This window comes from Haliotis rubra, unplaced genomic scaffold (assembly GCF_003918875.1).
Source record: "Haliotis rubra isolate DU_JTF1 unplaced genomic scaffold, ASM391887v1 Scf35, whole genome shotgun sequence".
NCBI lineage: Eukaryota > Metazoa > Mollusca > Gastropoda > Lepetellida > Haliotidae > Haliotis > Haliotis rubra.
The window spans coordinates 2,707,938-2,734,399 of NW_025767024.1; the positions used below are offsets into that span (position 1 = coordinate 2,707,938).

At 36.2% G+C, this 26,462-nt stretch overlaps 1 protein-coding gene across 5 annotated transcripts in view; it reads right to left on the reverse strand.

The window, feature by feature from the left end:
• Positions 1-211: 211 nt before the first annotated feature.
• Positions 212-26,462, reverse strand: part of LOC124285007 (homeobox protein Hox-D10-like) — a 57,514-nt gene continuing 31,263 nt past the window's right edge. For all 5 annotated transcript variants that reach the window (XM_046721149.1, XM_046721151.1, XM_046721148.1 and 2 more), the window contains one exon: positions 212-2,488. In XM_046721149.1, coding sequence (XP_046577105.1) covers positions 2,205-2,488 — 284 coding nt within the window. In that variant the 3' untranslated portion in view covers positions 212-2,204. The remainder of the gene's footprint in view (positions 2,489-26,462) is intronic.

Genomic DNA, 26,462 nt, shown 5'->3' on the forward strand with positions numbered 1-26,462 from the left:
AGATCGATGATCATGCTGTTGATCACTAGATTGTCTGGTTGACACCCGATTGTTTACAGACCGCCGCCATATAGCTGGAATATTACTGAGTGCGGCATAAAACTAAACTCACTCACTCATTCAACGCTAGGATGAAACAAACAATTATGACGCAGCATACAGTCATTATCAAAAAGAACCTTACAGCTGAACAAATAACAGAATATGCAAATACAACAACACATTTATTTTTTCCTCATTTTAAACTTGGCGAGGTCACATGTTATGACGTAATAATGACGTAATAATGATGTAGTCTTGATGTCGTGAGGCGCACTTATAACGTAAAGACAATAATAGGCGAAACATTTCAAGACAGACAAAACAACTTCATAAACTTAAGTTACGGGAACTGACGAAGACTAAGTAATTAAAACCTTCATTGCAGTAATTATACCGCCATGAATATAATGTGTTTCTACGTCGATTGTTATTTTATAAAACACGTTGTCTGAGACAAAATGTCGCTACTGAAAAACACTTGTCTCTAAAGTAATACAATCACCTTTAATCAAGTTTCGTGACGTACAGCAACAGAATTATGTAAGAAACACTCACCAACGAAAGTAAAATGTGTAGTTTTGAGTACCGTGACATTCTATGTGGCGATAGGTTTCAAATGTTATCTTCAGTTAGACATTTTAGAATATGTGAGAAAAGAAATTTCTTTTCAACATTTTAAAATTTTCTTTTTTAAAAATCAATGTACAGTTATGGCTATAGCACTATCATTCAGCACTTAGATATTTGCAAAATACCAGAAATTTAAAAACGATACAAATTAAATGATTTTACTGATACATATGTTAGAGAAGTATACCAGCCAAGGCGAGATAATCAGCATTTTGACCCTCTCCTTAATTTGAATTCACGGATAAAGCTGCCTGACCAAGAGGAATGAATGCGTTTAACACTAAATACATGAAGAGAATATTTCCTTAAAGGAACATGTTTGTTAAGGAAGATGGTACGCATGGATTTTTTAATATAAATATATCAAAATAGTAATTTTATGATTTTAAATATGTTCAGAGGGTGACGTTTAAAATATTGTTTGAAAATTAAAAAACAAATTTCTCTTTTAAAGAAGGTTATGTCAAAAGTTGGAAACAGTGTTTAAGTAGACTCCGCTAAACGAGAACACAAAAAAATGTTGAACTGACCAATAAAAGTAATCTGAGACATGTCATGTGGTACAAAATGAAAACTTTTACGTAACCGGACACTTTGTTATTTCTACAGACCTATCAGATGTCTTACCGCCTCATAAAAACACCAATGGAAATAAATGAGCGTGTTGTCTTGGTAAAACTGTGATGAAACGAGGATAATCTCACGCACTTACACAATCATAACACACAGAAAGGACAGAGAGAGTAATGTTACAATAACAATTAGCCTGTCGTAAACCGGCATGATATTTACGACAATCCGTACTCAGTCTTGGAAACTGCCGTAAAGTGGTATGCAGTGAGATGAGATGACGTCAAATGCAGTTTATGATACTTCGACTGTTTCTACACTCAGGCCAAACCTAATATTTAGGGGAAATGTTCGTTTTCTTGCCTCAAAAAACAGACCACGTGACCTTTGAGGCTTTGTGTTATTGGCTATGTGGACTAAAGTTTGTTTTCACTGGAAAATGTCAACAGATGAGATCACAATCTCGCGCATATTCAATACGTCCACTTTTCGTTACCATATAATGTCAATGTCCACTGAGTTTCTTGAAGAACATTGACTCTTTCACAACTAATATCTACATCTTCTTGTCTCACTTCGGGACATTCACAAGTTAGGGCTACTCATATAATAAAGATGAACTGAGCCACTCACTACAGTTTCGTATTATGTCACCAATACCAGCACGCATTGGTTCTGCGCCGGTGCCGTTCTGTTTCCGGTTGCCACGTTGTCGTAACACAGAATGTCTGTAAGTACTTATGCTGTGGTCTTGGACATCTGTTCGACCTTGTGGCGTTCGTCTCTTCCCGGCATGCACAGCGGCATCAGTGTACATCCGTTATGTCACAGAACAACATGATAAACACCCGTGTTGCCAAGCAAAGGGAGATAATTCAGTCGATCAATGGCTGAACTCCTCTGGCAAATGGAGCTCTGTGTACGCTCCTATAGAATAGCTCATCCGGAAGTGTTTGTTATCCCTACGCCTGCGCAGATAGTGTATCCCCCTGAGCTGAATGTGTTTGGAGAGTGTCTTTATTTTCTTGATCTTCTCGTACACGTGCTTTATTTCTTTCGTTTAATTTCTTCCGTTTCATTCGTCGATTTTGAAACCAAACTTTAACTTGTCTTTCAGATAACTGTAACTTACAAGAAATTTCCCATCGCTTTTGCCGTGTTATATATGAGCTGTTTAAAAATTCATTTTCCAAAACCATCGTCTGATAGCGAGTGTATGGCTTCCGTTTTTTTCTTCCCTTTGTTTCTGAAATATAAAAAACGAACCATTAGCAAATGTCACAAACATAACTCACTTAATAATGTTAATAGAGTCTGTGAAGAATAAAAAAAAAACAATTTTACAATGAGTGTTTACTGTCTTAGCTGCCCCACTAATTCAAATTTGAAAAAAGGTCGACAATATTTTGTAAAAAGAGCAGTGAACACTACCTATGTGTTCATAGCATGAACACGAATACTTTCTGCAGGATGTTCAGCCATGTGTAAGATAGCTCAGATTTTTAAAAGTCCAAATAATACATTTTATGTTATGAACGGATACTATGATGACTGATATCAAAATCAAATTGTCGTTCCCTTTCATTGTAATGCATGCATGCCATAGGCGAAACTACTTTAATTGCACCGTGGCCTACTGAACGCTGTGGCGCAATTCAAGACACCCATCATTAAATTTCTCAGTCCAATTACCGTTGACAATGTTTCGATCAACAGGCAAACATCGTTTTTTAGAATTTGCTAGGTAATTGCCATGACGCTGATGGTAATTATTCAAACATAGTTCACGTGATTTCATATTTTTTGTCAACGTTGCGCTTAAAAAACTGCGGGGGTATATTTTTTGTGAAAAGCATATTGGAATGTATAACCATGTAGAAAAAGACGTATCATTCCTGATTCTCATTTTCTGGGTCACTTTGATATTACTGTTTTTAATATTTATTTTCATTGTCAGTATTTCTTTCTTATTGTTAAACAACAATAAATATTTCGCTGACAGCTTGTTGTACTTAGTAGATTTAACCTTCCTCGTAAAGTGGGTGAAACAAATGTATGAAATTTACAAGCAAATTAATTCATTTGCTGTTTTTAACCAGATCTATGTTTAACGATCTGTTAACTATTAGTGCTACATTGCAATTATGGTAACTAAGGTTACAGGTAATTTCCCGAGTGATATGCGTCATAATATTTGAGCTAACAGACAAACAAATTAACGTTCTCTTCCCAGTGCCATGTTAAGCCCAGTCATCAAGGGAGATAATCCGGGCTGTAACCAAGACTTGTCAAGTGACGCTGCAAGCACCCACCGACCGGGACCGATGACAAATGGGCCACATATAAGCTCATAATTAATCTTGTTTCCTCGTTTATGACATATGCTGACAAAAGTAAGACCAGTGGAACGTCGCTGTGCCCTTTGTTGTAGAAAACACAGGTTTCGTTGACAAATCTCCCCATGAAATATGCGATCCGGTTCACCCATGGGAAAAAGGATTGAAAAATGATCTTTTTTTGCCTGTCGACACGCGGGGAATGAAATGTGATATATGTTTCGTAAGTTCTTGTTACAAACGTAAGGTGCCCCTGCTTTGAAATCTACCATTCGAACTGTGCATGTCATGAATGGGCATAAAAAATAAATTGTTCTGAAGTTGTAAAAATATGTATTAATATAATCCATGTTAATAGAACAATAGCATATTTATAACACCGAAACATTATTGATGTATATAAGCATATACATACCATCTTTAGCCCCACCCATTGAAGGTCATTAACGTATATTTCGTTATATGAAATATATATGATGGTAAGTTTTGTATAAAGAGAGTTTATTAGGGGCTGTGAGTGCAGTGGCTGTGCTACTGTACATCATATAACTAGGAACAATAAACCTAGGAACAGTAATTTACTAAATGCTCGACTGTTAAGATCCCGTTAATCATTTATACCTGATATTAATTGCTATGATCAGTTTCAAGTAATATAAAATGTACCTCCGTTGATACTGTGAACGTTCAACCCCTGACCTTGTTTAATTACATTATCAAACAGTCTAGCCCAGGTGGCAGGTAGGGTGGGAACCCCTGCCACATCGTAATACATTTCATAATGTACATGCAATAAAAATAGCCTTGCTGATTTCACTTTATGCCGATTTCAGAACCATTAATGCATTATTATTCTTTCATCCCGACAGGGGTCAACGATACTGTTCGGATTGGTGATTATTATTTCATATTTGTTTCACCCAGAGGCAATAAATTCCGGCAATATGCGCTAAAACAGCAGCAAGGCCCGGTAGGAGGCAAAGTGATTAGAAGCACGTGTATATGAAAACATGTTGCACATTTCAGCTTGTACATTGCAATCAATTTCGAAATCAATCGACTTCATAGCAGTGCATGTAATAGTGGCTTGGTGTCAGATCCCGATCACGAGTGTCCCTCTTCAGTTCCAAAACGCTGCTTTATGTATAATTTAAAATGAGTAATAGTGAAATTAAGGATAGGAGCATGAAACTGTTATCAGCACTTTGATCAATTACGAGCGTTTATACGGATATACAAGATTCATTTACATATTGTTTGGTTGTGATCCCTGTATTAATGAAATGTTTTAGCGTGTCAATTTCGCGATTAGACGGGTCAGAGAAGCATCGTTAAAGTATCGATCATTGCCCCAATCACTGTCAGCATCACAATTGTCCTGCGAACTGGAAATGGATGCAAGTTTATATGTTTTAAAATGCAGAGGGATATTAATCGAAATCTGTTTAACGACTGATCCTAATCAGTAGCACGACGAGGTTATTTTTTTCTTCTTCTGAGACCGAAATGCAAAATTTAGATAATTACAAAATGCGTTGGAGCATATTTTCAAATGACTTTTTCTAATCAGGGATAAAACGTTCATAAGTCGTAAGCATATGTAGGTGACACACCGCTTCCTTATTCATTGATTTTTTATGCTTTCGATAAAAAATTGAGCACTGCAAGGTTATGAACAAAAAACGAAGCACGGTTCTTTAATAGGCATGCGCTATGAGGATGAATTCCCAATGTGTGGATTCTAAAAGGCCTACTCTGAAATGTCGTAATGAGAGTGGCATTTCATATCAGAGAATCTCCACACTCCTAGTGATGGTGCAAAATTGCAAATTATTCTCGAGCGAGTCTTCAATTACTATGGTGTCCAGACCTTTTGATTGTTGGGCATTAAACAAATAACGGGTTACAGCCCATTTCGTCTTTTCTAAGTGGCACAACGTGGAAAAGACTATACGAGTGTTCAGATCGCCCATCGCTAATGATTTGATGGGTTGGATACTGTAACAATCCCAGATCATTCGTCTGTGTAAAAACACCAGTATTTCCCAAGTCTATGGCACCAAAACTGTTTTTGATCTTTTTTAGGTAAATTGTAAAATTAGCGAAAGTAACGAGGCATTGGAGATTTGGGAACATATTAACGAGCTTAGCGACAACTTTTAGCCCTCAACGGAAGCTAAATGTTAAACAAAGACAATAAAACGTGTTTTGATTGCCTTTAAATTGTATTTTACTTGCCAAAATCCATTTAGATTCTTTTTCTCATAGCAGGATAGCAATTTTGTTCACTGCCACTGATATGTCGGTTACAAAAGTTAACACAATGTCACGTGTCATATCTCCAACGTTTAGACACGTAGGGCATAGTTTCCAAGCTACATTTCATTAAAATATAAATGCATTGCACGATTGTGTAGCCGCACTCGAGCTACACGCAATCGTGAGACCTTTGCCCGGGCCGGACAAGCCAAAGTTCCGGAATTTCACAAAGTGACAAAAAACATTAATGCCACTTAACCAAATCAGACATGAATATTAAAAGTATATATCCCATTTGCAGGTCTTTGGCTGTTTTGCTGACGCAGCAAAATGTGAGAAAATGGTGCAAATGAGGTTTACTATTTGCGATCTATTTTTATTATATGATTTTGTCCTTTAATGCATCCCAAATACATACATCACATTGTTCTATCTGACCACACATTCGGTTCATCACTTAGGTTATAATATATGAAATATTAGACATAATTTATGAAAATATAAATTGAAAATAATGATGCTGGAAATAGGATGTTCTGTCTTAAAGATGGGTTATATATGTGTCTGGTGAGTCGAGTTGACGGAGGTTGCGATAAGCAGTGAAATATCACCTGCAATGCTCTTTTAAGTTTAATTCAATTCCGTTCCATCTCACGCGATACCCCAGAGTTTGGAAACTCGAGAATACACGTACAGTGCATAAATCAGTTGTACTATTCAGAGGGGTAAATATTGTCGGCTAAATGTCCAATTCAGTTTTAGGTTTCCGAATTTAGAAGGCAATACGTGCTGACGTACAGAAACTCATTCTCACATATCGCCAAACAAATTATTTTTTTCTTAGCACTGAGTTGTTTTTAACATTACATAGATACAGATACCCACCAATCATGATAAATGTGTTGTATTTGATGTGCGTTAATGCATCTGAAAAATTCAACTGCTTTTATCAATTCATAAGTTCAGATAAGGCGGAAAATAGTAGTGTTATTTTTCTGGATATTTCCATGTTTTATATGTATAATGTTACCAAGGAGATAACGACAAGGCTCACCAAACCAATTAACGTCACTGAAAGTGCTCGGTGTATTAGAATTAAAGCATGCGAGATATTATAATGATATCAGCATTAATAATTCACGACTCATCTATGCCCTGCTTTATACAGGTCACTACTTAGCAGGTATATTTCTTTCAGGTTAGATTGGCGTATGTCAATGTCAGACGACGGTGAAATTGAGCACCAAACACGGGGAAGATCAAAGACCAGGTGTGATTTACTCGATTCTTCCCACATAGTGAATACGCTTGAAAACCCGTCAGGCAAACGTAACAGGCAATTGACACGACTGAACATAGACATGACCCCATGTAGCAGAGAAGAAGGACACGTTGGATTCGAGTTAAGTAAAGCTATCTACACAGGTGGTAATGTGTCGATATCACGCGAAAATCTACTACGTCAAATCCTATAGTTAACATTTTGTGATGACAAGCTTCAGCACGCAAGGTGGTTTATTTCTCTCATTCATTTCCACGATGTTGATTTCATCAGCTTTCAAGTGGCGCACTCATCATCAACTCCTTTCTTGAAATTGACATCAAGAATTCTCTTTTTTCCCGTCTTACTAATTCGCTGATTTATAAACGCACTTAAATCGCGATGTACACACAGAGCAAGTTTAACTTCCACGCAAGAGAAATCAAAGGATTGCTTCCTGAAATGAACGTTTGATAGGAAGAACTTACGTATACGGGCCTGTAATCAATTTCAGGTCTATAGCATAATGAGTGTAGCCTATTTCTGTCTGTGATATCCCAAATCATGCCACTCATAGACACGGAACTAAAACTGTGACATTTCAATTTCTCAATAGAAAATCGATGACACAATTGGTATTGTCTGAAGCCTCCCCAGATTACTGCAGAGGCCATAAAAACTCCCCTATAACAATCTCCTTCGCGTCCCATCTCTGATAATCCATTTACACGTTCATCGGTACCTTAAAGAACCGCTTCCTTATCTGCTTTAGGTTGTTTTTTCAGCTCTTGCTTGCTCAACCTACATTCATGTTTTTAGATCAACAGACATATTTTTAAAGTAATATTTCCCAACAAAATAACTCTTTGCAAGATTTTAAAGATAAATATCAGGAGAAAAAATACGTGTCATTGTCCCAACAAAAAATATGAATTTCATCATGTGGAGTTTATATCACCCCTGAGCATAAACAATCGATATGAATAAGATTATTAAATATAAAATTCACGTTTTTCAATTATTACGAATTACGAAATCAAAATCCACGAAGATCGACTCCAAAGAGAAAAAAAATCACACAACACTCTTCAATTTGATTTTTTAGGGTCAAAGGCCATATAGCCGGCTCTTTTTTCCCTGAAATAACAGCCCGGATAATTCGCCTATCCCCAAGTTGAATATCGAGAAGTCGATTTCATTCCATTTGGATAGGCGAGAAACCTACAACATCACTGTGAGCTCGGCAGGAGTATCCATATAACTAGAAATCACCCCTTGTCGAGGCCACTCCTTTGATGTTGTGTTAGGAGCAGGAAAATCAATAGTTTTCAGAGGCTGAAACATTAAGATCAATGTTTCGGCGGTCAGAGAGAGTTATAGTGACGATTAGGGCTGAATTTACAGCGCACAAAGTCGAGTAAATAAGCTACAATTTGATGGGATTTGTAAATTTCACCCGTGCGATTTAATAGCAAACTAGAAAAGTCCCATCGTGTTAAAGGTCATGTCATGCATAAAAAACACCAATTTCGGGATGAACATTTGAGGTAGTTTTTTTAAAATGGTTGGAAGCTTAAAAGAGATTATGAATTTCTGTAGAAGTCTTCATGTCCATAGAGTCTTTAATAAACGACTGGCATTAAAAACGCTTCCTACTTTTGAAGTTTTAATCATTTTGTTGTAGATAACAAAAGCGATAAATATAATTTCAAATAGCGTTCAAGTTTTATTCAGTTTTGAAAGGAGTCGTGGTCATAAGGAACTGAACGATCAACCTATAAGATGACAGTTTTGAAGTCAATATAATTGTCAATGTTTAAAATGATGTTTGGCTATTCAGCTTTATTGTCCCTAGGGTTAAGTAATAGCTTTAGTCGTCTAGTAGTCGAGTAAGGCAGCGTCGGCCTTTCCCATCGATAACCCTATGCTATACTACGTTTGTAATTCAATTGTTCCACGCGGATTCTAGCCAACTGATTTATATACGAGAGATATGCAGACCTTTTACACACAATTCATCAGCCGTGTGCTAAATTGTTCCGTCAATTTTTCTAAACGCATGACTGAAATTTAATGTATCGTAGAATAATTTCTCAAAGCGCTGGAGCACATGGCCCTACGCTATGATTCCAAGTGACTGACCGGCGCCTTTGATGTGGACTTAGAGCACAATGAAATTAGCAGGTACTCAAACTCACGAGACTTGCAATAGACACGAACTGCCTATATTGTCTCTAGATAGCCGTGTGTGTGCGGCGTGTGAAATAGACAGCTATAGACAACGTCGCTGCGAGGGGACGTGTTCATAGCAATAGACAGCGAAGGACGCATGAGTGGATTATAATACTTAAATGTGCGCTAGGTGAAAGATACCTGCCATTGACACCTGTCATACGGGAATATGTACTCTGATCGTGGGATAATTTTATATTTGCAAACTTCAAACTGTAATATACATACCACTGACAATTGAAACTCGTATACTGGTGTATTAATGAATATGATTGATGTTTCATTATATTTCAGTTGATGTCAATATTATCTGTTGAATTCAGTAGAAATACATAACGTGGTATTATTTTGATGATAGCCCATTTGTTTTTTTTAGTTTTTCATACCCGATAATGTCTGTATGTTTTACAATTTGTTGTCTGATTGGCAGATACCACTTACAATTGGTATTTCTGATGAAACGTTCATATTTTACAAATTTTTGTGTTTCATTTGCAAAATAGTTGCTTAGGGTTTGTACTATCAATCAATCTGATGATTTATTAACTCACATTCAAAACATTTGTATGACATGTTAATAATGCTGAAAAGGTAATACACGTAAAACGTAAAACTATGTGTCGTGTAAAATGTTTTCTGTATTCGGAAGCAATCTCTGCTAAAAGCTGAGTTCACTGTACGAGTCTGTCCCGTGTAAAAAGTGTTCATGAAAAGGTAAGATGCTGTTCCATACTGCATCACAAACACACGCAAAGGCAAGTAAATGTAAACCGTAGCTCCTGAATTTGTACTGTAATATTACAAATAGAAATATTTATAAATAAAGTTATGATCACACAATTTGTCCCCATACCTTCAAACAGAACCGTGGTAATATTGCATAGAGGAGGGATAGGTTTTGTTTAGATACAGATGCACGTAAATCATATTATAGTCTGTTTGATAGACAAGTTATTTAACAAAGAACCATTAGTTGAGAACATCAACTAACCCTAATGGTAAACCACCAACTAGAAAAGTCATTTCACGTTCCTCGAACTTGAAATATATATGGTCCAATATAAATAGATATGAATTAAATCACCAGATCGAGATATACATACTAATAAAGCCACTTTGTTCTGATTTAAACATAAAAAGTATCTGGATATTCTATAACGGCTCAATCAAGAAACGGAAAACATGAATATGACTTCATGTAATTTTAATGTATGGTTTATGTACAAATAAAAGTAATCTATAACGTCATAATAGTCCCAAGTAATGAAATGTTGCACGTATGAAAAAAATATGTGTTCACAAAAGGTGTTAAATGTTTTAATATTTGACTAATTTGTTCTACCCAACCATACTCTGCTCGTTCCTATTTCTTCCATTAACGGTTTTTACTCGCATTAACCAATTATCTGGAGATTTCACGGGTCATTTCGTGTTCAAATATAGAACCCTTTGAATCTGACGTATATCAAGGTAGTGTGTGACAAGGTATAGATATATCAAACTGTGCCTGTAGGGAAGTACTTGCATACCTAATTCATAAACACAAAGGATTATAAAGGGTTAGACTTAAACACGACTGCGCAACGTATATGCACTCTAAAAGACATAAATGCTCCAATAATTGACGTTTTATGACGTGAGTAATAAATACGGTTTATAGGCCACTGATTATGACAGATTAATGCACATAGTTGGATTTGAATAAACAGATACAGATTTACACTCTATGCGTTAATAATATGTAATCAAGACGGGGCTTAATGTATTTGCGGTTAACAATAGAATTCCTATGTTACTCGTATTAGCGTTAAGTATTTATGTTTCTGGGAAAGTTGGCTTCTTGTTTATTTATTTATTTATTTATTTATTTATTATTCATTCATTCATTCATTCATTCATTCATTCATTCATTCATTCATTCATTCATCCATCCATCCATCCATCCATCCATCCATCCATTCATTCATTCATTCATTCATTCATCCATCCATCCATCCATCCATTATTTATTTATTTATTTATTGTGAAAGGTAGCTGAAAACGTTATGCAAAAGGTATGAGAGAACAGTTTATAAGAAAACGCCAAATTGTTTGAAATAATATTTATATTTAGAATATTGCGATTACTTTATAGCCCGAAACGACAGTTCAGTAGAGACTTCAGTCTCAAAACAGATATTCCGTTGACTGGGAAACACGACGAATCTTTCTTGAGGTCTGACTAGTGTATTGTTGTACGAGAGAAGTGATTTACTAGCGGTCTTCAAGTAGCTTTTGGGATTCCGAACACGTGTTCGTCAAGGAAACAGCCGGGCAGTTACCGGTGAATGTGGAACATGTCTGGGGTCATTAAAACTATTCGGGGACCGCTTTGAACACACGTAGTGTTTCTGTGCTCTGTTTTCACTCATCCGAATAGGAGGAGTGCTCAGGAATCACGGGTAATAAGAATCCCGGGTTCTGTGTAAACACGTGATTATGATGATAAGTATTGATAACATCGACAATATTACCGAAATTATCATCATCATCATCATCATCATGTAAATCTATTGGTGTGTTCCAAGTTAATCCTAACAATATCAGAAACATCAAGGTCAACGTTTATCATCAGCGTCACGTTTATATAACGTCAGTAAAATGACGTTCACAAGTATGACTGATTTCAAATGTTTTGAAATACTGACTCAAAGAATATGGGCACAGTGTATCATAAGGACTCCATTTCCTCTTTCTCCCATCCATAATAAATAAGCTGAATGAAATGTAAAATATACATTGTACAATAGAGAACATTACGGTAATAAGAAAATTGCTGTTACTTTATTTATTAGATTACATCTCCGTTTTTTTAACATCAAGATAAACAAAACTTTGACGAAACAGAACCTGCACAGAAACTGATAAGGACCAAGCATCCTGGATAACCACTAACAGAAGTATCAATCAATAAATAATCTCATAGTAGAAGTGACAAAACAAACTTCAACGCTATCCGATAACCAGCCACCCAGAAAGCTGTGTCTCCAAGTCATTCCCTGCGATAAACAAGACTCTTGACAATCTGCCCAATAATTCACTGGACTTCAAGAGGAACTGTCTCTCCTTAGTAAGCTTAGCTGTTATCCCATTATTTGTGGGCGGGGTGGCTCGCCCCCTGGAGCAAAGGGGTGGGACAGTGTGATCTTTGGGGGACATGGGCGTCTTAAGCCGAGAGCTTTGTAATCCATCTAGTGACTTTTGGATAAACGGTAGTATACATGGATTGATCTCGCGACATTAAACTGACAAACCACATAAGGGGTTATGCAGCTGCGTTTTTAATTAAATTTAATGCAAATCTGCTAAATTACACATTTTGTTGTTCGTTATCTTTCTACTTGCAACGTTTATTCTCAGTCATTACCTTCAACTTTTAAGTGAAATATGAATAATGTAAATTTTAGATTCAAAACTATGGCCATACTTTATTTATATTGGCCATGCCATTGTACGCGGTTCCAACTTACCATTATCTCTCAATCCTTAATATATCATAGAGAAGTAAGAATCTTCATTCTCAGAAACAAAATACCATTTCTGCAGTTTGGGGAACTTACAAATCTTCACTTTTAAATATGTCCATGAGAAGCAGATTGACACAAACACATTATCTGTAAACACTAAAGCTATACACAAAGTAGTGGTTATAAATATAGTAATATTAAGCAAAAATACAGGAAAATGGGGCATGATCCGAATATAGTCTCATTGTGTAAGTGCGTACAATTGTATTTGTTCTCAATCGAGGAAATATAAGGCAAATCCTTTCCCATGTGTGAAACTTGTCACTTTCTTCATGTCTTATTCTGTGACCCCCTTGCAACTGTCATCTGTCAGTGAATACACTGCTGTTTGTAATCCCAATCTTAGACACATTGTCGGCAGTAGTCTTTAGGTCTTTGAAGTTCTGTCATGTACATCTCCCGTTTTGACGGATTGAAATGATAATCTCATGTTGATCTTGATAATGCCTACGGATTATCATGTTATGGACATCAAGATCTGCAAATCACACTGGATTTGGGCTGGACCAAACACGTTTGACATGCGTCACTGACATGTGTCATGCCGATTTTATAACAAAGGTGAGCCCCATATGAAAATAATAAAATACATAATTTACCGTAATCCTTTGGCGTTGGAAATTGCACATTTGAGGTGTGCCTTACAACTTAGGCATATCTTGACACACATCTGTAATGTTATATACAGGGTTAATGACGTCAACGTAAAAAGTAAATGACGTAATGTTCCCTAGTTATTTCTTTATATTTTCTATTTTAAAAAGTTTGAATTGGAACCCATCATCAATGCTAAGGCAAAGCATGTGTGAAGGAATACACCAGAAAAGACCAACCATTGAAACTCTACGGGAGGACACCATTACTACCCAAAAATGATACTTCCATCTCCGTAACGGTAATATATCTGTAGAGCATCACGCAGCCGGAAGGAGATGTAATCTAGTAAATAAAGTAACAGCAATTTTCTTATTACCGTTATGTTCTCTTTTGTACAATATCAATCAGCTTAGATTCATATTTGCTAAGAGAAAGTATTATCATAATATATCTACATGTTCATCGTAAACGATATTCATATATTACCATAATGGCCTATTTAATTCAAGCGCGATAAAATTCAAACCGTTTCGCACCTTTGGTATTTTCTACGAACAAGGGGAGTAACTGCTGGGGGAAGGGATTCTCTCGTTTCAAGGGAAAACAGCTTGGTAGCGAGTTTAGGCCGATATTGCCAACTCTGTAATCATCCAATTACGACATTTGTAATGTGATAGTCTTGAAAGTGGCTAAACATCCCCAAGACATTCAGCTAGTCTGGCAAAGACGCAGAGTTTTTCAGCCTTCGTGTTGTGTATGGAGAATGTTTGTTAAATGATAACTCAAAGGCTGTATGGAGTTATCTCAGCAAGGCCATTGCAGCGACTTGGCAACTGCTGTACCCGCGGAGCGACACAAAGGGCGGTTATCTCCTCAATACTTGATAGAAGAACGTCAGATCCATGCACTGTAAGGAGTTCTTGCACAATGTTATTATTACCCTAGGGTAGACGTATGATGTTAGTATTTTCTCTCTTTTAAATTAAAATAACGGCTTTGAATTATTTTCAATAATTATATTTACTTCCTTATTTAAACAAAAACCTCCAGGGAACACACTGTCGTTCTATTGAACACTTTTCACAATTATCCAGGTTTACTTCATCATTGTTATTCTAAAGTCATTTTCTACATCAGTGACTTAAAACCAACGTTTTTTCCCTTGCCAAATATTGAATTAAAGTATTTTGAAAAATTCTTTAAAACGAAACGAATGGAGTATGGTAAAATGCCGTGCAGCACGCCTTCAATGGACTTTTTTTCTTAGCAAGCATTCAGCTTTGAATTAGAATTCATCAACCGAATATCTCATTTCATACACAGATATTTAGAAGTCAAGAATGCCTTGAAATATTGATTAGCTGATAACATAGCTCGCTACCACCCCTACTGTGCATAAGTTTCAAAGTTAAAAAAGTAATGCATAATTTAAAACAGCCTGCGGCGTATGTAATTACGGGAGTCAAAAGTTGTCAGAAAGATGGAAAACACGTAAAATATTTACATGTTTGTTGTTTCAATTCTCATTATTGTTCCGGAATTTCAAAACATATACTTTTTCGTCCTGGGTGACTTTATTTATCTTGAGTCACATTTGATGAGTTCCTTAACGTGATGTCATAGTATTTTTCACAGTTTGTGTTTTCAAAATACGACAAAATGACCAAACTAATAAAGGTTGTAAGCGTCGATTTTGCTTTTAAAACATCATTCGAAAGCCCCCCATTCTGACATGAAATAATAAATATGCATATCTAAGTTCTAGCTGGCCGAAAAAAAGGCGGAGAGAAATTCCTAAAAAAAAGGTAAACGATGTTTTTCCAAACTATATGAAAAGAACGGTCGTTGGATGTTTCCATTTACGCGCTGACGAATTCTCTTTGAAACCCTCGTTTAGATCACACACACGGTGATTCATTCAACCGTATCCCATAATAAAGGATCCGGGGATATACCACACAGCGACATAAAGGGAAAGCGAGGGAGAGAATGGAAACTCCAGACTCTCGCGCCGACATTTTCAGAAAGTATCAGGAGAACTTTTACCATTAGACCAATGGATGAAATTATCTTCTGCTTTGATCCCGAGTTGTGTTTCTCATAATTCGTCTTTCATAAAGCTATAGCATCAAATATTTTCTTTTGAATCGTCACCGACATCTGCATATTCCATTTTCGTACTGATATCTGCCCGGAAGCTTAAACAGATACTCTGCCTTTTTTACACATTGTTTGATATTTTTTCCAAAAATCACGAAAATTGGTAACGAAATGGAAAATTTCGTTAAGAAACAAAATCCTCAGCTATTCCACTTTTTATCTTTAAAGGGCAGATTGCTTTCGGAATTAAGATAAGTGTTCTAAATGTTACTGTGTATCTGACGAATCTGTTCTTCAACAGGATACAGGAACTCTGTGTCAAACTGACATGCTGCCTTTACCATTACTGCTTTGGACGTGGATGGGTTTTTTCTGATATACATATTGAGTTCTTTTGTATTTCTTTCTGTTTTACATACATAAACATACATAAAAGTGTATAAACATTAAAAGCAACAAAAAATAACGAGACATTTTATACTAATATGTCCGATTAATAAAAATAATCTTCTTTTTTCATGGATAGATCACTATCCACCACAATATTACCCATCTTCATATGGTCGATTGATGGAGATGTTTTCATAGCTAATAATCTATAACAGCTGCTGTCTGTTTCATTTGGAATCGCTGCTGGGGATATATTGTGTATGGTTGTATTTCAATGGGGATATTTCCTTGCAATCAACATCGTGGAGTTTAATATCACAGAGAATGCCATCCATAAATATTATGGTGATTAATCCTCCAAAACGTAATGAACAGAGCAAGTTTAAGACAGATTCTACGGTGTTCCTCCTGTTCAAATTAATTCAAAACGTTCCGCTTGATGTTCAGATCCTGTAGGGAACAGCCTGTATATACCAAGTTTCATTATAAAAACATACCCGAGAAATCGAACTGAACGCCTGTGAATAGCGTCTCTTCATGCAATGACAAATCAATTCCTATATTTAAGAGTACATTTGGTTAAAAACATCCTTTGTACTCAGACGGAGCTATCGTTCTTCTTAAACTTGTCAATGGCTCTGCATGCATCTGTTTCCTTTCAAGATACACAAATCAATTAGGTCTTTAGCATACAAAAACTGTTTAAAGTAAACCTAGTTTCGTTTACGGATAGATGGGATGTTTATTAAAAACATGTAATCATATCTAGAGCGATTTGGCCAAGATCAAACATAACCACTACTTAGGAAGAGTTAGTTTTTTGCCTTCCGTGTGTGTAAGATGAGAAAGTATTGCTTAACATCATCCAATCTGACTATAATTTGGAATTAAAACAGCCTTTTACAAGAACGGTTCTAATAGATGTATCCGGTTACTTGTAAGTTTTGTACATAAGTTGATACTTGGGAACCTCACGTTTGTCCTGAATAAAGAAGATCCCATAAATTAGTTGGGGTAGTCTTATAAGGAAACTCCAGCTTTACCGTCGGAGCTGTGTTAAACCTACTCTTAGCCTACTATAGACTATCATATTTCAATGAAACTGCCGACTCGATATCTGTATAAGAATGCGTGTTACATGAGCTGCAGACTTCATCATTGATGCTTGTGCCAAGAAATATCCAGTTTCTGGATTCGTTTTCAATTTGGCGGCCATATTTGATTTATAGACCGACCTGGGTGGGCAGCCTGAACTGCTTGTATTCTTTTGTAGATTTCATTTTGTCAACACTACAATGTCTGGCGTGAAGTATACAGGACCATTGTTTGCAATTGCGCATATCATCATTAATTAAGAACAAAAGTTGGTGTGATGTATATTCACAAAGACTAAGGTGGGTCACATACCAAAGATGGTATTTCCCTAACAACTGCGTACCTTGAGGTGAAAGTGAAAATAGAAATAAAACGATTTTCGTACGTATATCGCTTGTCTACTGTGCACTTGCCCATGCTTCGTTCCCAATGTACGTAACAACGAGGTAGTTTGTGTTCGTAAATAACCCTAGTAAACCAAGGCATGCGTGTACAAGAAACTCCTCAGTGTATCACATTAGAATCTTAAATTCATTTTCCTACATTTCATTGTTTCTATATCTTGTATGTCCGCCTTATAGCACATGTGTGTTATAACGAGGAAAATTAGCAATCCCTTTGAAGTTAGCCGTTACCACTCATATCCTGTCAACTGAAGATTAATGTATTGGGATAATCCCATGAGATATGACGGGCAGAAGGTGTGAAATGTAAAGGTGAGGGGGTGAAGAGATGAATTAATCTTTTATCACTTTCTGGATTAATTTGTAATAAACAATGAGGAAAGAAAAATTTGGATTTGCTTTCAAGCTCATTTTCAATATGATTCACAGAACAATGAAAGTCGACCTGTTGTGAGCTTTGTACCAGAATTCCCCGAATGGTATTGATAAGGATGATGATGATGATGATGATGATGATGATGATGATTATGGGACCAGTGATGAGGATATCATTTTAAAATTTCACTTAACTCACCGTTCAACAAAATCAAATCCAACCTACTCAATTGTTCTATTGTTTTATCAACTATAACAAGGCTGTTTTCACAACTTTACTTTCTCAGAAATTCACATATTCCCATTTACTATTCATCCGTTTGGATGCAATGAGTCATTGTACAACGAAATGAAATGTACAGCAATGGCGGTGTTCAAGCCCACATATATTTCATTTCTCTCCTCGTATCCATTATCATATCAAGCTGATTCATCGCACTGGTTTCTTATGGAAGTCATCATTATGTATAATAATCAAACGTGTCTCCCCATGCATTTCAACCTTCCTCTGTGTTCGGTGATATAAGCCATGATTTATTACACGAATATGCAATGTATGACCAATTCAAGTTTGAAATGTGCACGTTGCCCAAAGCAAGAGTGAAATCATTAGCAATAAAAACACATTTACTTTTTTGTAATATTACATCTTCTATCACGCAGGTTTAAACAGATCAAATCAATCAATGTAATATATGACATCAAAGACATAAATTACTTCACCTGATGCTAATTATATTTTAATGGATGCTTTTAGTTTTTTGTGAAAATATGCTACCTCGACGCAGGGTCGAGACTTTTGGATGACACAGGCAGATACGGTTAAGGAGATGCAATATTGTCATATCACTGCTTCTTAAACCGACAATGCATACATAAGTCTCTTGTATATTTCATACTGTTAAACATTCGCTTGATAACTTACACTCCAAAACATTAATGGCCATATGCAGCCTACCCATTTATTCATTTAAACACATTTCGTGAAGTAAAAGTGGATATACTTTCAAAGGCGGAACGACATTCCGAGACTATTGTCGACGACATAAATAAACCTGGATGAGCAAATATATCATATTTTGGTGACAATTTAAATGATCAATGACATGTACCTACTGACACGGTATAGTACATACGTTTTACACACGATCCCTACCTCAAACAGAAAGATGAAATCCTTGCACTAAAGGAACTTTTCGTAGAAAAGACTGTGAACGAATTTCAAACACACTACATGTTACTGAAGCTTACGTCGTCCTACTGATCGTATACAAAACCACCCGAGCTTAGTCAGGTACATATCGTTTGAGGCCTACGTGCGTTGAGCAAGTTAATGCAAATGTATTTCAGGCTATAAACTATTTAAATGCTATGGCACACATACAATGTGCAACTCATAAAAATGCTAACACTTATAGCACTAATTGCGGGCAAAAAAGACATACCTGAACGTATGACACGCCCCCTGCCGATTATCAAACGTACACAAATGTTTTCTTGTTTGGAATTAAAACACCAAAGGAGTATTGTCATGGAGTGATTTAAACGTTGACACTTGCAATCAGATTTTTGAATATAGTATGATTCTCCCATCAAACTATCATGAGACATCATCGCAGCTTTTCACAAAGGTCATAACAGGCCATGCATGTGAAAACACTAGAATGGATATAAATTCAGCACTTAACCGCTCCCGTCTCCATACAATTCCACCGTTGTTCCCCATTATTTCTCTAATCCGCGTGTGTAGGCAGTACAAACTTTAATTGCGTAAAATGTCAGAAAATTTTATATTTATTTGAGTGTGTCATGGTTGAATTATTGTAGACATTGAGGAGTAAAGTTAAAATGTCTGATAATTACCCCCATGAACTAAATACACATCAGTAGGACTAATCGCAGATTTGGCAGACAATATTGAACATATGTCTCCACACCATAATCGTTATTCAAGCCCAATAATGCTTCTTGAGGGGTACCTTGGTACAAACAGGGGTACACTAGGAGGTAAATCTGTCAAATTGTCAAACATTTGCAAAGCCCATAGATGTGGATTGGGGTCTGGAGTTATTATCATTTGTGGTAAGTGATATCTGCTATCTATTCTCACATACAATGTACAATTTTGCTATTTAAGGACTGAGCCACTTTTACAACTAAATGTCATTTATGTCATTAGGATTCTGAAATGAATTTCGCATACTGCTGACATATGTTCTCAAACTGTTGAAATCCCTTCTTGTTCAGTCCACTTCTCAAATATCAGCTGATCATAATACTTAATGAAATACCAGTTACCAATGCATTGATTTAAATCGTTTTAAACCCCTTCTGTCTACCTACAAAAGCGAATGCAGTAAAATTAATTACGTGAAATGAAGCATAGTTAATAAGTAATAGACGCCTTTGTGACAATAATGTAACGCATTGCATTAATATGAATAAGTCATAATGTTTTCACAAGGGAGAATTATGCTTGAGAAGGGTCCCCAACAGCATAGGCTTATTACCAGATGCTTACTATTGAGAGTTGTAAGTTTTAGCAATCAAGATGAGCTAACAAAGACGAAAAACACACACCTTTAACAAACGATCCGTACGTGCAATTGCAATGGTGTTAAATAATTTAGGTTACATGATACCAATCTCTTTGTGTGTTCCTCAAACAATACGGAAGAGACGCATACGTTCTGTTGAGGCTAATGTGATTATGTTTACCTGCAATCGATAGGAGTGCATTTCCAATAGTCATTCTTGACAGCCCATGCGATACCTTGCCATACTCATTGATCTATGATTGTTACATTTGTATATGTCAATAGTGACATATAGTTTCAGAGAGTACGAATTATCAGCACATAGAAAACTAGCACACTCAGTAAGATGTATTGATGTTGATGTAACTGACTAAATATGCAGAATGCACAACAATTCATTGTCTCATGGTATTGTCAAAGGTTCTTTCAGTAACTGTTGTTAATTTGCGTTTTTTTCAATAGAGAGATATACCTGATTACCTTCTATGTACAGACAGAATTTTATTAAGATGGTCTATACAGTGTATTTTCAGCATCATCACTATTTTCCTCTCTTCCCAAATACATCTACCTGTTCGAATGACGTCACAAAGGTATTGAAACCTTGGTATAGTACAGGTTACTTCACGTCACACATTGTCCATACTCTTCCCGGCCCCTTTTCATCTTCGGGCAAACAATGCATTCAAATGATATGTATAACTCGAATGTGGAGTCAAACACCGTTATGTCGATGTAAAGATGACGTACATAAATACTGCGGTTTATTCGAACTTGACCACAACCAAAACATGCGATTAAGGAATGAACAGAAACCAAACTTTACTTCGAGAAAAGTGAACGTTCGACATACCAAAATTTATTCGACACAATGGTGTTAGAGTGTAGTTTGTTATAGTTTTAACGTGAATATTGGTTATATTCCTTTCCATTACTAGATGTTCTGAGACATGACTCCTCACTCTGTTATGTATATGAAACGGATATGATGTTCCGAACATACATTTCAACTAAACCGTGAGTATTTACTTAACCTGAGCGCCCTGTGATGAGAATCTCTTACATATACATGTACCTTCCTCGTCATTCCTTTAACGCAATACTGCACTATATAACATTTGAGTATACTTCATGAACAGAAATGACATATTTCTAACATATCCTTACACATTTCATTGCATGTACCATTTCAACATTATTAAATCCAATACAAAATATATCAACTTTACTGCAGCGTTTTTCAGTTCAAAGTGAGGCATGTTTTCAGAACAAATATCATTAATGTATATTTGACATACATTGCCTCCTATACCGGAACATCAAGGAAATTGAGTGTGTACACGTAAATGTAATCCCTGTTGCAATGCCTAACATACCCTTTCTTTAAGACACATTTTCATAATCGAATAATTTAATTTCAATAACTACCATTTAAGTCTTTTATGCAATCAAATAAAACTTTACTAGACCTTACGTTATGTGCAATAAATATCATATGTTATTTCTGTGTAAGGTCTCCAATACCGCATCAGGAGAATATGTCTAAATAAATATATATATGTATGTCAGAAATGTGACTTCGTCCCAAAACGGTTCTTGGGTGATATATATTTTCAAAATATTCAGCGTTTTCAATAATGTTATGCTGTAGCCAAACGTCTTTGCTACAGTATCAAGACTGACCCCCACATACCTTCAAATAAAAGTTAGCCTAACACAACAGAATAACAGAAGATCATGCTGTCAGGGTTTCCACACATTATCATTTTCTGCCCATCTTTCTACAATCTTGTCGAACCTTATGAATATAAGCTGAGCCCGGGTCTCTGTCATGCGGTACAAAACACTCAAGGCTAATCGAACTGAGGTCACTGGCATAGACATATCGTTGCCTACATTCCATAGACGTATCCTTGATGAAGTGTTGAAAAGTGACACTGCTTTAATAATATACAAAAGAACCGAAATACCTGCATTGGTAAGGTACATCAGTATAATAGTATTTGTATGCTGTATGTTGGTGATTTTGAACGATGGTATATTAATATATTTTGCGGTTTTTTTTAAAGAAATAAATTTCGATTAAAATGCTTATTAATTTTACCTTAGGCATTTATGTTACTTGGAGTGTCATCTTTGTTTTAGCTGTATACAAACAATCTCAATCGAAAGCATAAATCGTAATGATTAAGACATAAGCTAGCATATACAACATTTGAAATTCGCAATGCAATCCATTATGAACGTTTGAGTTCTTTTCAAAACGTTGCAAAATGAATGACGCGTCTGATAAAAACGTTTGAAGTGTCGAATAAACGAATTCAAGCTAATCAATGTAATGAAGATAGTTTTTTCTCACAAAATTAGAAAGCCTAATTTTTATAGAATTGCACCTTAAGTTAATAATATTAAAGATGAGACACAAAATAATGCATTTTGTATCAAATTCTGAAGATTGATCATCACAGTATCACTTGCATTATTAGGTTTTGATAGGAGGTTTAAAATGATTTTTAAGAAGGCTTCTTCTTTAGAAATTTACTTTGTCCATGAAATAATCATGCTTGCTATTTCTCCAGAGTCGGGCACGTGAGGGTGACATGAAGAACGCATGTCACGTTTGTGGTATGATTCAATACTGATGTGCGTAACAAAGTCGGAAACACTGTCCAACACAATTTGTCAAAATGATTTAGTAATGTTTCAGAATGAATCTCTAGCTCGTATGATTACTACAGTTTATATATCAAGAAGTAATGTGTGTGCAAAAGAAATATTCTAAGTAAGTGGCGTTTGTTCTTGAATAACTTAATCCACCAGTAATCACCTTCAGAGCCTTCAGTACTTTACATGACTTAATCGGTCTTTTAAACTTTCACACTTATCATTTATTTTGTTTTGGTTGTTGATTGTTTCAATATTCTTTTCCGAAAATGCACCTTTATATATTAACATTGACCATTTAAATCTAATATGCACTAATATATGAAAAGATATCCTTTCCTAACGTCAAATCGTTCACTGATAGAAACATTTCAAAATATCCAAAGCATTATCTGGTAAAAACAATTATATATAATATTTTCTCTCTTAGAAACTGGGGTAAACATCATCTATATTCAAGGGAGATAACTCTGAATATAAGAAAGCAGTATCAGTGGCGTGCCACGTGCGCCGCCATTTTGAACTTGTAATCAACATGTTTCACGTTGTCTATCAATCATACTGACAGCGAAAGGGAAGTAGAATTTCCCTCCTAGAATAAATGGTGTACTTCGTTCAAGCCGGCATGTCAGAGGTTTGGGTTGACAGTGTGCCGGTCCGACATTCGGAGTCAACGCTCCGACTAAAGACACAACGACATGTACTACGGGGTCATTTGTTTAGTGTACCGTTATACCGATGTAGCTATCTACGCCATTATATCTTACAGGCTATCGCATTTAAATTATTTCTCTAAGGCACAGAAGAGGTCGTTTCAGTTCAGCTATAGTTTAAGGCAAAAACACACACAGATATACCATATTTAATAGGTTTTTTATAATAAAGATATGCGTTACGGCATTTACTAGATTTTTTTAGATTATGCTGATATCCTCTTTTCATGCAATACAAAAACATGCCGTCCTTAAACTGGATTAAGTGAAAATAATGATTTTGTTGATCTTTACTTTAAACTTAATTTCAATTATTTCATACTGGTTGAACTTTCGATCTTCATAAAGTACTTATTGTTCGATGTGCTTTGGAATGTCCAATCAAGACAACAAAAGTACTTTCAAATGTACAAAAAGTATGTTCGGTTGAACACTGTCCAACTAAGAGCCGTCAAAAAATGGAATGTGTTAACATGGGTTCATAGGTTTAATAGAAATCCTAAACAAACCGTAAACCCCAATGTACACCAAAATATTCATATCAGCCAATACCCTACATAGAAGTATCGCTGTTTCACAATAGACAAATTCAAATTAATTAAATCTTTCTCAGAGTCAACGAAAAGGTTCCGAAATTTCACTGCCATTTTATCGAAGGTTAACAAGCGAAACACAATGTCTTTTGTTTTTATTACCTTTGGCCATAATAGGGGACGATAAATCTCTCTCACATGCTAATAAAACTACCATATACATGTAGTTGCTACGCCCGATGTTGCCCCACTGCAAACACACACTGGGTCTTAGTGTCAGTGGCCAGATACGGTTAGTTCTTCCCCAACATGACGATACTATGGTTTGATTACAGAAAGAGGAGAAAAGTTATTAGTAAAAGGTTACACGCCTAAGTACTTGATAAAGAGTTAAATGGGGGAATTAAGACGATACGAACAGGTTTTCGTTGGCGAGAGTATCAAGACCTTATCGTAACCTTTGAGTTTTCGTGTGAAGATGCTTTTCGGTTTCTGTCGAATCTCATACCATGGGTGGCTGTTTTGCCCTGCTCTAGCCATAAAGGAATTGGTCTTGTACACATATGCACATCATCAATCTTCTATTCTGTTGTGTCAGTACTGATGTGACGTCCAAGGCATGTTAAAATGCATGAAGCTATCATAGTCAGCGAAAATGATAACTCAAATATATAGATGTCAACATTTACCATCAAGTTATCATATGAAGTAACACGGATCGAAATGATTCTAATACCTCGACTTTTATGAGCTTTCACTGCAGTAAAATGTACGTTCTACAACCTATATAAACCATAATCGAATAAAACCATGAATTCAACAATGAACATGAGACATTCTTATTTTTGACGACAGCAATGAATATATACCTTCTTATCATCAGCTTATATACGGTAAAACAACGATTTAGTCACCATAGTGCTTAACGATAGCTGTTTTTCCACATTCATTGCGACAGCTCATAAAAAACCTTACGTTTCTCCGAGACAATAAACATTGGGTTCCAGGTTAAACACCTAAAAGGGTACGCTAACCAGCTTATTTAACTTCAATGAACATTTACCATTCCTTTCTAAATGATTTCAGCAGATTTAAACTGTAAACATTTACAAATCATATTAGACGTCATTCATTAAGACAAAGCTGACACTGGTGATAACGGGGCTTAACAAAGTCGCTTAGATCATCTAAGTTTGTACACAGCGACACAAAGAACTGCTACAAATCCCGAGAGACTACAGCTTGATCAGGACTCGTCTTCAATATTCTCAATTGGTTTTCTGTGTACCAAGAGAATGAGAAGACTGTTTGCAAAATTATCTATTCATTTCCGTAATACTATAAACTAATTAGAACCTCTTGGGCCGAGTGGAACTTAGTAATGTCGCGGGGGACTAGATTATTGATCCACACAACGTCGGACGATTCCCTGTACAATTTCCAACTTAGGAGTGGGACGAAATGCTGAGAAACGGTTGGGCCTAAATTGATGTCGACCTAATGACTTTGGAGTCAGTGCCAACAACTGGCCAAACATTGTATCAAGCCAAACGTACATGACCTGTACTAGAAGACCAAGGGTTCACACTAGTCTCATTGCATCGATCTCGACATGTACAAGATGACGGTATCTATATTTGTACATACTGATGGTCCCATTTCTTCAATCGATGACTGTCATGTTCTACGGACACAACAGGACCTTCCATATAATGGTCAGATGCTTTACAATGGAACTTCCTAATCAAAGACCGACAAGCATGTTTGAAATAGTGATTTGAGACTATTTGATTTCTATACTTGTTGGAAATGAGTTTTGTCAAGAATTGTTTCTTGATTACAAGGTTGTGTTTATAAGACCAGCAAATGCCGTCATTTCGTTCAAGGCGTGAATCTTCCAAGCTCAAAACCGCCTTATTTGAATGATACAACTGGGGCCTGACCACAAAGCGCGAATCCCGTCCCCTCTGTGATAGCATTGAGCGAGGGTCACGTGCGACTCAGACCCTCCAGTCACACCAATGACAGCTGTCTAGCCCCAGCCCTGTGACTGGTCACTGTCTCTACTTCAAACACGCTGTCACCTGACATGTCTGTTCCACGCACTGGGGTCAAAGTTGTTGTAAGGTGAAAGGGACAGTTCTAAATTTAAATATAA